Genomic DNA, 12,057 nt, shown 5'->3' on the forward strand with positions numbered 1-12,057 from the left:
CCATCATCACTTCAGATATTAAATCCTTCCTCTTCTCCAATGGCTTGATTTCCGATCATCAATTTGGTTTCGGACCAGGACACTCTACCCTGGACATGCTGCTTCTACTCACCCAACAATGAATGGAGGCCCTCAATGTCGGATATGAGATCAGGGCAGTCTCTCTGGACATGTCTCATGGTTTTGATACATTCTGGTATCCTGCCTTCCTTACTTTCCAAACTCTGCATACAGCATCCAAAGCCAACTCCACTCATGGCTTACTGACTTTCTCTACTCTCGCAGCCAACGTGTGGCACTCAACGGAATCCATTCATCTCCTCGACCTGTCAACATTTGAGTGACCCAAGGCAGTGTTCTCGGCCCCAACTTATTCCTAATCTTCGTAAATGATCTCTCTGACTCTCTGGAAAATCGTTTTTATATCTGTAACTCCACCCTCTGCCATGACATCTTTCATCCTCAGACAGGCATTCATTCTCTTCCCTCTCTTCAGACCTTGAAAAAAAATCACTAACTGGTCAAACACTTGGAATATGTCTCTTAACACTGATAAATCTCACACACTCACACTCTCTCAGGAAGGACAGTACCACAAACCCTCCCATCTATTTTCTCAACAACCCCCTAGTATAAATTGTCATTCAAACTATTGGGTCTCGCTCTCAGCCGTGGTCTTCATTGGGCAAACTACATTTCAAAGTTAGCCTCTAAAGCCAATTGCCAATTGGGCATCCTCCATCGTGCAAAGTCCTTCATTGGTGCACCTGAGCTCCTATATATCTGCAAGACTCATTGGCAGCTTATTGGAGTACTGCTCTCCCCTTGGGATGGCTCACCTGCCTCACACCTTGCTCAGCTTAATGCCGTGGAAACCAAGGTCCTCAAGATCATTGGAATCTCCTACGATGAAGCTGAGTCTATGGGCCTATCACTTTGCCATCACAGAAAGGTCTGTGGGATCTCTGGCGTTTGCCACCTCCTTTCTGGTCTTGCACCCTATGCCCTCTCCGTACCCCCCCTCCTCCTCTCCCCAGGTATGTGCAGAATGCATGCGGTCCACCTGTAACCACGTCCTCGTAAAAGTGCCAAAATCCAGAATCGCTGCTCACCTCCACTCATTCATTCATCTTTTTTTTTCTTTCCTGCCTGTGGAACCTACTTCCAGATTCTCTGCTGTCTCATCCCCCCCTCCACGTCTTCAAGACATCCGTCCGCCACCATCTCAAATCATCTCCCATCCAAAACCATGAGCTTTTCTACACCCGTTCAACCATCCCCCACCCATCCAAAAATTTCGCTTCTATCTCCATCTTGTCCACCCCTTGCTTTCTCTCCTACCCCTCATCGTTAGCTTTTACCTGTTTGTCGGTTTCCGTCTATTTTCTCCCTCTGCCTTGCTGTTGGCGTTTCCCCCTTCTCCAACTATTCCTTTGCTGTTATTTCCTGATCTGTTCTGTGTTCTTGCTCTTTCACGAGCCCTGATAGCGTATACCAAGAAAAATAAAAATACAAAAACCCCCTATATTTTTCACTTGAGGCTGCCATCTTTCATCCCTGTTGTTGAATTCCCCTCTGTTTATTCTTGGCCCTTTTCCTTTGTAAATTACGCATGCTGCAGTTCTCTTGCAATCGAGGGCAGACTTTACGGCAAATTATGGAAACGATTATTACAGCAGACTTTCCCAGGTATGCACTTGTGTAAATGGTGTGCGACGGCTATGCGAATGATGCCAATTGCACCTGGCTGCATGCCTGAGACCCAACACCGTTGGTTGCACGGCTGATCCCTAATGGTGCACACAATGCAGTGGAGAGTACATTTCACATTTACCCCCTCAATTTCATCACTTTACAGCATTGCTATGTAAGACCTGAGCATCTTGTTGGACACCGTTATCCATCCATCCATCCATTAGGACCATACTCTGTTCAGAGCGTTGGTGCCGCCGAAGCAGTCTCCTTGGCTATTGGGAACAATCCTGGACGGGTCGCCACTCCGACACAGTATACCAGCATGCTGGCACTCATTTTGCCGACCTCGGAAGGATGACAGGCAGAGTCAACCCCACCTGGTGTTAATTCAACAGCTGAGCGGGATTTGAACTCAGGACCCCAGGATCCCAAGCCCACTACCCTAACCATTAAGCCAACACCAGGCATACACCGTTATGGGTTCAAGATTAAATGACCAGGGTTGAACACTCAATACTTTTGTTTGTTTCTGAGTGTTTTTGTTCAAATTGAAGTTGTAACACTTTGCCCATTTCCCACCCTGCACCCCTTTCCCACTCCCCTCACCACAGTGACTTTGTCATCCTGCCAGGCTACATTGACTTCACTCCAATGGAGGTGGTGAGTTTGCCGCTGCTTATGAGTGTTTCATTTTGCGGAAGCCTTTGTCTTGTCCGTTAACATTTTTGGCAAAACCTTTGGGGTGAACCTCCAAAAACCTGAGAAATAGACCTTCTTACTGACACGACATGTATCCATTGACCTTTGACCCGACCACACAGGATCTGACATCTGCTCTTACTAAGAAGATTTCACTGAAAGTTCCACTCGTCTCATCACCCATGGACACCGTGACCGAGTCGGATATGGCGATCGCGATGGCCGTGAGTGCCTTTAATGCCAATGAGCATTCCTCTTGAGTAGATATTAATTTTCTAAGTAATCCTCGATCATTGGTGAAAGTTCTCACGATATCACCGGCAAAGATTATAACTTCATGTGTCTCAATATTGCATGGATCTTTGGCATTTGTTGTTGTTTCTTGTCTCTGCTTCGTTCCACCATACCAATCCCAAATTCCTCTGCCTGTAGCTTTTGGGCGGAATTGGATTCATTCATCACAATTGTACCCCGGAGTTCCAAGCGAAGGAGGTTCGCCGAGTCAAGGTGAGTTTTCGCTTCTCCCAATGGACCTTCCTCCTCGATGCCAATTTGTACATTCTAATGTCTGAGTATTATGGACAAGATCGGATCGAGGGGGCGATTGCATATATTCAAGGAAGTAAAAAAACAAAACAAAGGTGATTTTTTTTTTTTTTTTTTTTTTTAAACCTCAACTATGCTTTGTGAACTTAGTGCTTGTTCATCATCTGAATGTTTCCGCTTGAAAATTCATCAATAGTGACTTGCATGATTGGGACCAAAAATAGGTTTAGTTCAGGTCAGCTGCCCAGAAACAGGTTTGGTTGGGGTTACCTGGACAAAATCAGCTTTGGTTTGGGGTACCTGCTCCAAAACAGGTTTGGTTAAGTTCACCTGACTAAAACGGATTTGGTTAAGTTCACCTGGCCGAAATGGGTTTGTTTCACCTCACCTGCTCGAAACGGGCTTGGTTAAGCTCACCTGCTCGAAACGGGCTTGGTTAAGCTCACCTGGCCGAAACGGGTTTGGTTAAGCTCACCTGCTCGAAACGGGCTTGGTTAAGCTCACCTGCCCGTAATGGGTTTGGTTAAGCTCACCTGGCCGAAACGGGTTTGGTTAAGCTCACCTGGCCGAAACGGGTTTGGTTAAGCTCACCTGGCTGAAATGGGTTTGGTTAAGCTCACTTGCTCGAAACGGGCTTGGTTAAGCTCACCTGGCCAAATCGGGTTTAGTTAAACTCACCTGGCCGAAACGGGTTTGGTTAAGCTCACCTGGCCGAAACGGGTTTGGTTAAGCTCATCTGGCCGAAACAGGTTTGGTTAAGCTCATCTGGCCGAAACGGGTTTGGTTAAGCTCACCTGCCCGAAACGGGTTTGGTTAAGCTCACCTGGCCGAAATGGGTTTAGTTCAGGTTACCTTGCCAAAACCAGGTTTGGCTCAGGTTACCTGGCCAAAAAACGGATCAGTCATACCTTGTATCCACTGAGATTATTTTTTTATCATGGAGAAGACGTTTTGGACTGCAAAATCATCTTTCTTATTTGTTTTTTTGGTTCATTAATTTCCGTGTGTGTGAATGTGCACATGTATGTATGTTTATACACATACACATTGATGAAATGCCCAAGACTCAAGAAAATGTCGGGGCTGAATCAAACAGACAGGTTTCGGTTGCATAAGGTAAAAACAAAAAGTACGAGCCACTTCCTATCGAGATGTGAAAAACTCGTGTCAGAACAACTGTACACGCAAAGGCACAACAAGGTGTATGGACTAATCCACTGGCACATCTGCAAAAGTCTCAATATCCCAGTTCTACAAAACTCATGGAAACACAAACAAAAAGCAATCATTCAAACAAGGAAGTAACGTTCATGCAAGACCCAATGATCCCATTGATTAGTAACAGAAATCAAAGCATTGTGACTGGATATAGTACTTGGGTATAAAAAAATAAAATAAGGTATTGATAATGCAGGTGTCGGTATCGAGCGATTTTTGGCCTAAATGATGCAGAAATCAAGAAAATGACCAAATACCAGGATCTCAAAAATGTCATCCTGGTATTTGGTCAATGTGAACCTAACACCAGAATCTCTCCATCTCATCACCTCTTGCTGCACCACCCTGCCAACACTGCTAGTACTTGATCATGCCACCACCGATACCTTCCTGCTGCCATTGCTACCGAGCATGCACTCAGTGCGTGCTGCAGTGTTCCTCGACCTCCACACCAAAACCATCTCTCCTCCTGTCTCAGACCCCACATCCTCACGTTTGCTGGTGATAGAAGCACATCATACTTTTCCTACAAAAAGAAACTTCACATTATTGGCTCCATTTTCCAAATCTCTTGGTTCAGTAGCCTCACCTGCATGCCCTCCCACCATGTCAAAAACCACCTGCTGCACTGTCCTTCCACCTTCAAATATATTCTCTCCTCCTCTTTTCCTCTTTACCTCCCTCTGAACAATCTTCCTCCTTTCCGTCGACCATGTTTCATCCATCTCCCAAAAAATTAAAAACATTAATTTTATTAGTTACTACTCATTCAAGCCAAATATAGCTGCATAAAGCAACCAAGAATAGCCACCCAAGGTAAGCCCTCTTGTTGCTTCAAACCCCACCCAAGTCCTCTACATACGTTAGAATCCTTACATTCACAAGTACTACATACATTAGAATCCCAATAATGCACACCCCCCTTCCCCCCCACCCCCACCCCCAATCCTCAGCTGCCCAACTGGTTTAATCATTTGGCATATCAGCAGTAGCAGCACAGACGTAAATGTGCATCACCTATCTCCTAAGCATGTACTCTGCACAAAGTCAATAGCAGTTAACATATAAGTAAATAACACAACCCAATCACGTCTCTCACCTGTAATTTGAAGGAATAACCAATGAGTTCTCACCTAATCAATTACATCAAGTGGCTCGGATTATAAAATTAACGATTTCCCATGCTCTTCTAGCCAAATTAAACTGCATAAAGTGGGCAAGAAAAGCTACACAAGGTAAGCCCTTTGCTGTTTCAAACTCTATCGAGTTCTTCTACAGCTGCAAACATTCACGAGTACCACAGACATGAGAATCCCAATGTTACACACCTTCTCAGCCGCCGGACCGGTTTCCATTCCGCTCGTGTTTGGTTTGGTTTTGTAACAGGCTCTGTCCACTGCAGATTCAGCCAGAAGTACTTTTTTTTTAATCATAAGAAAAATAAATTCCCAGCTGCCTAAATCCTCGTAAACCGTGTAATGGATGTTTGGCAGGAACCCTCGATTTCTGATAACCCCAGCAGCAACTGCTGGTGAGAGAGACGCGTTCACGGTCACCATTCCGGCGAAGAGGTCGTGAAACCGTTGGTTCGTTAAATAGATGGGAATAACTTTCGATGCTCAACAAATTTATTTGTTCAAAAAAGAATGAAGAGAAGAAGAGAAAGCAGTGGATAGGTTTCCTCCAAAAACAATATGAGAATTCATGAATGACGACAAACTCATGTAACAATGACGATCAACTTATGTAATTACCTTCAATCGAGTAATCCTAATTTACCAAATGGATGTATCAAATGTACCAAACATTTCGACCACTCCACCAGGACGATGAGTGAAAGTTTAAATTTGGACAATAACAATATAATTTCTTCCAAAACATCATTTGATGAGTCATTGCACGCACTAACATCTGGTCTGATCAAAGATCATCAAGTTCACCTGAGGATGTCCAAATGACCGAATAACCACACATCCAGTGAATGTATGCTGTTCTCCATGCCACAGTACTGTTCGATATGTATGGAGCAACCTGCTCGTGCTCACAAGGGATTCTTAACGGGGTAGCGATGGGGGCGGAAAAAATGCAAATGGCGTCTTCTTTCATTGAGCCGGCAAGCCTGGCATCGACAATTCACATTTATTACTACATCTGATGCCGTTTAAATGCTCTAATGGCGGTGAGGTGCTCCATTTGAAACTGTCTGTTCGATATATATAGCTTTTTGATGTCTTGTAAAAGACGTTTCAGGTCACTGAATTCAAACAACCAATTATTTTTGAGGTCAACATACACCAAAAGGTCAACATAGTGCCAAGGTCAACAACTAAGGTGGTATTTCTAAAATCCTCAATTTTTCATCCGATTCACTTGAAATTTGAAGAGGATTTATATTCCAGGTCACTGAATTCAACCCGTGAATTATTTTTGAGGTCAACATCGGAAAAACATGTAAATTCCTTCAAAAAAATCTTCCTCACCTCGTGATAATTCCACCAAATTTGGGGTACAACATTAGGCCAGGGCCCAGACAGGTCCAGTGGTCCTATTGCTTGAGACTGCATCCGTGTCGGAATGATTATTTAATATTTATATTTTATTACACAAACATGGCTTATTCCCAAAGAACAAGCATAAAATCACACCTGTCATTGAACACCTGAATGTGCCCGATCGTGTAAATAATCTTTCATAACACAGGTGTTTGTCATGGGAATGAACCAACGTAACAGTTATATCCCCAAGGTCGTATCATGTTTCCTATTGCTTTATCGGTGTGAGGTGAGGACATCATCGCGATGAGTACCTGCTGATCGCCCAAGCAGTATTGATTGCTCGGTTCTGGCATGTAGTGCACGGGTGATCGGACTTTGCGTGTGAATCTGGAGGTATAAAAGGTCATTTTAAGGTCATGAGCTGCTGCTGCAAGGTGGGCAAATATCCGTGCCGCACATCCCGCAAAGCATAGCTTGCTGTCTGTCTATCACTCAGACAAGGGTGAAAGGATACATGTTCAAAGGTAAATATAGTCACACACTTTTAAGGTCTATCAATAACCGGGCGTAGTGGCGTGCGCCTGTAATCCGGCTACTCGGAGGCTTGGGTTGGAGGATCGCTTGAGGACGGGAGCTCTGTGCTGGGCCGCGCTATGAGAGGGTGTAGGGCAGCCTGGAATCATGGCGAAACCCAATCCTTATCCCTGTGTCATAAGAGGCGACCAGGGTTGCGTCAGGAAGGGAATCCGGCGTAAAACCTATGCCAAATCAGTATGCGGATCATATAGGATGATCCGCTGTGGCGACCCCTAACGGGAGCAGCCGAAAGACGAACAACAACAACTTTTAAGGTCTATCAGTGAAGGTGACAGAAGATTTAGGGGAGGTGGGGGGCTCGAGGGTGGCTTCAGCAGACTATAATTTGTAATTGCTTTGTAAAATCCCCTGAGACATCATTGTTGAGTTTTTAATTGTTTAAAAAAAAAATCTACCAAACATGTCAGTTTCGAGTTCCCATATGACTCCTGGGATCTGAGGTTGAAATTCCAACAATTACAGTGATTTATTATCAATTGTCTGTATTGGCCGAATTAATGTAAAAGTACAATGATGTCCCGTAATGTCCTTGTCACAAATGTAATTTATCCATATCCTCCTGGTGGGCATGGGATAACCATTAAAAAAAAAATTCTAATAAATGAATAACCTTCAAAAGACATCTTGTCTGAATCAACCTGTTGGAGTCGTGCATCTTCCTGGCAGGCATGGCTCCTCCTGATTCGCTCTCGCACTCCTCCAGTGCACATTGAGTTTTGTTTGGACCGAAGGACATGATCTCTCCAAACCCCTCATTGATTGTCACAGCTCGTTTGTAGTTTGTGTTCCATGAAGGACATCCTTCATGCCTATCCTATAAGCAACAGCTTTTGGGTTTGCCTTCCATTTGAGAATGCAAACCTACCTTGTGGCTTCGACTTGGGTACCCCATGGACAGAAGGAGTGTCAATTATTGCCCTCCTGGGGTCCAGATTGGTCCATTGTGGAGCATGGCCTTCGGATTTCATTAACTATCAAGTGTTTGAGTTGTTTCCTAAAAAGGTTTGGTGGTTCTGGAAAAACGCTGCTAATGATGGAAAATCATCCGATGATTGTTTACATTCACGACATGGTTCAGGATGCTGCGATTCCAGGTTCAAATCCCCTATACTGTGTTCATCGGTCAATCTTCTCATGATCCTGTAATTCATGCAAAACTGTAATGTCTCCTAATGTCCTAGTCCTTCATGCAGTTCATGTAAGAGCTCAATGAGTCGTTTCTCGCTCGTCTATTGTGTGTTTATTACATTGTCAGAGGCTCAGCCTCTTATCTTGCACTTTCTACAGCCCATGAAAGATCCATCACACACCTATCATGCATGCACTCTCATGCAGCCAGAGACCGCACACAACACAGGAGTGACATCAGACAGTCACTGTGTTCAGGGAGTAACTTCCCCCAAGGTTAAGGACAGAGTGCCGGCATCACGATCTGGTGGCTGCGCTTTTCTCTGGCCGGTCAGAGGGACTTTTACAGATAAATCCCCATTCCCTTGGTTCTACTACCCCACGGGGTTGATTCATGCTCTATAGCCTATACACAATGCTGAGTGTGAAATCAGGAAGCAGCAGCTCATACTATTTTTAGGTTATTTCTCTGAAACAAGCTCATAGAGTGGTTCCTGGTGTCCAGCCATCTGTCCATTAACATTTGACTAAAACATCTTCTCCTCACAAACCACCCAACTGATAAGAACCAAATTTGGTACGATGCATCAGGACAGTAAGGTCTCATGGGGTTGTGCACCCCATCCGGATCCACTCATTTAAAGGGGGTAAAAGTTGTGCTCCCCCTGACTGTACCACTTCAGGAAGAGCAGCCATGGCCCCTTCCGCCTAGTCCCTCATTTTCACCCCGCCTGTTAGGGGAATAACCATCTGTCACCCACAGGGCTACTTCTCGTATTTGGTATCACTCAAGACAGGGATCGGTTTCGAACCGCCGATCTCCCAGACTCGTTCCGACACTGTACCCAAAATGCCACCGAGTCTTTTCGATCCTGGACTCGACGGTCAGCCATTGCTAGTGTACTGACGTGATCACAAACAATATGATCATCAGGGCAGTGGATTTGCCCCAATGTGTCCATTTCACATTTTGTTGTACTCGTAATGCATTGAGCACTACTGGCCCCTTCACCACCATCTCTCGTCCACCTCTCTGTCGTCCACCTCTGTCTTTTTGGATAATTTCCATTGACAACCACTGAGAGGCTACTCCAAAATATCTCGCACTGAGAGCTGTGATGCACTGCTGGTCGAAAGATCACAATAAGACCTTTGCATCACTGATAACGAGGTTTCGATGAAAACAATTGCTCCTCCTTGGCATGAGTTTGCCTATCTTCGTTTTTGCTTGTTTTTTTTTTGGCATTTGGTGACCTTTATGGATGAGTCTCCTAAATATTTAATGAAGCATACCTACCAAATATGACGCACTCCTCCTGAAGCCATTTTACTATTTCTTGTCTGTCTTCGTGTTTTTCCCCCTCTGGCATTCATTTCACAGAAATATGAGCAAGGCTTCATTACAGACCCCGTGGTGTTGAGCCCCACCGATGTGGTGGCCAACGTGTTTGCTGCCAAGGCCCGTCACGGCTTCTCAGGCATACCTGTGACCGAAACGGGTGCCCTTGGTGGCCGACTGGTCGGTATCATCTCCTCGCGGGACATCGACTTTCTTGCCGAGAAGGATTACAACACCCCGCTCTCAAAGGTGCAATTTGCTTGGGATTTTTGAATACTTGTGGAATTGAACGTTGTTTGGGAATGTGGAATGTTGTCGTGAGTAGTATTTGGTCTAAGGTAAATCCATCTTGGATGGAACGTACGTGCTTAAAGGGGAGTGTTATTGAGTATTCTGTGTTTGCACATTCATGAACTGGGACGTCTGTGCACGTAACAGGTAATGACGCCAAGAGAGGATCTGGTCGTGGCTCATGCTGGGGTCACATTGGATGAGGCTAATGCCATCTTACAGACTAGTCGCAAAGGTAGGCCCAACTATCAACTAATCGTGTTCAATCCCCGCACCACTGCCCCCTTCCTCCACTTAAAACCCTCCGCCAATCTTACGTTTTATTTTATTATTTGTATTACTATACTACTACTTCTACTACGACTACTACTGTTATTATTCACTTCAGCATTGGTGATTTGGATAACCACGGTTGCCAGGGCAAAGCATAGCGTTGATCACCATACGTGCTGGTGATACTAAAGTAAGAGTTACTTGATGGCCGATGATATGACCTATGACGAGGAGTGCCATTTTCTGTATTGTAGTACCCTTTCATTCATGACGTTCTTGATGAGATGTTTCACACCAATAACCACAGGAGTAATGATGGTTTGTATAATCAACATTCTCTGGATTTCTATCTCGAAGTCTTCACATTCGGTCAGTCTCTCCACTCCCTTTGCTCCTACATTCCATTCTGAATGGACTGTCTCATTTCTTGGTGTACCTGTTGTCACATTTCTTGGTGTACCTGTTGTCACATCTCTTGGTGTACTTGTTGTCACATCTCTTGGTGTACCTGTTGTCACATCTCTTGGTGTACTTGTTGTCAGATCTCTTGGTGTACTTGTCGCATCTCTTGGTGTACTTGTCGCATCCCTTGGTGTACCTGTTGTCACATCTCTTGGTGTACCTGTTGTCACATCTCTTGGTGTACCTGTTGTCACATCTCTTGGTGTACTTGTTGTCAGATCTCTTGGTGTACTTGTCACATCTCTTGGCGTACACGTCATCGTCACAGCTCTTGGCATACACGTCATCGTCGCATCTCTTGGCGTACACGTCATCGTCGCATCTCTTGGTGTACACGTCGTTGTCGCATCTCTTGGCGTACATGTCTTCGTTGCATCTCTTGGTGTTCACATTGTTCTTTTGATTGGTCACAATGATGTCTGCTTTTTGTCCCCGATTGATTTGTCTGCATGTACATTCATTTTCCACAAGATAGTGTCCTCTTGGTTGTCCATGATTGTCTCACAGGACAGCCTAGATGTACTCACACTCGCCTCTGAGCTGTCTATCCTGGGTTGGAATCATGACCCAGCTATAAGCTGTCATTCCGGTGTTTCACTGGCACGGTGATTCATCAATGTGTGTGCTGTCCCTCTGATGGACATTAAACAGGTGTCCCATCTGCCAGCATTCGTTGGTGGACATTAATAATCCCACGGTGTCCTTCGCGAAGTGTAGGCGAGCTATCGCCGGCACCATAAACAAATTACAAATTCCTGCCCAAACCAGCTGAGGGCACTGCATCAGCAACACAGCCGTGCCCTCAGCCAATGATGCTACCCCGTAGGTTTGTGCTGCAGACGAAGAAGAATTGGAGACTGTAAGGTTGTAGCTGTGCCATGTTGTCAGTCTTCTTGATTGGTTGCACAGAAAACCCTCAAATATTGTGGGGGTTAGGCTCCTGGAAAATGTCACGATCGTTAAAACCGCGATAGTGGGAAAAAGCCAAGAGCCAGTGGAAAGAAGGGGGTTCTGTCCCTGGGCTTCGAGAAAATAGAGGGGAAGGTTGGCGACAGCCAGAAATAAAACATCACAATTGAAATAAACATGTAAAATAAATATATAAAACATGTTAGCATTGACATAAACATGTAAATAAATAAATACAACGTAACTTAAACAAAAACACATGAGTTTTACCTTTTAAATTTATTACAACACTGCAAGGCGGGTGATTGTATACAGACTGTATTACGTACTCATTCGTAAATACAAAACACAAGACTTAGCTCAGGATGACGAAGTGGGGAGTGTCGAGGTTAGAAATACTGCATG

At 44.8% G+C, this 12,057-nt stretch overlaps 1 protein-coding gene across 4 annotated transcripts in view; it reads left to right on the forward strand.

The window, feature by feature from the left end:
* Positions 1-12,057, forward strand: part of LOC147033714 (inosine-5'-monophosphate dehydrogenase 1-like) — a 51,804-nt gene that overhangs the window by 17,769 nt on the left and 21,978 nt on the right. For all 4 annotated transcript variants that reach the window (XM_085871866.1, XM_085871867.1, XM_085871869.1 and 1 more), the window contains 5 exons: positions 2,307-2,355; positions 2,517-2,618; positions 2,827-2,901; positions 9,760-9,966; positions 10,156-10,243. In XM_085871866.1, the coding sequence (XP_085727992.1) occupies positions 2,307-2,355; positions 2,517-2,618; positions 2,827-2,901; positions 9,760-9,966; positions 10,156-10,243 (521 nt within the window). The remainder of the gene's footprint in view (positions 1-2,306; positions 2,356-2,516; positions 2,619-2,826; positions 2,902-9,759; positions 9,967-10,155; positions 10,244-12,057) is intronic.

This window comes from Eptatretus burgeri, chromosome 2 (genome assembly GCF_056783735.1).
Source record: "Eptatretus burgeri isolate ZD-2024b chromosome 2, Ebu_testis_v1, whole genome shotgun sequence".
NCBI classification, from domain to species: domain Eukaryota; kingdom Metazoa; phylum Chordata; class Myxini; order Myxiniformes; family Myxinidae; genus Eptatretus; species Eptatretus burgeri.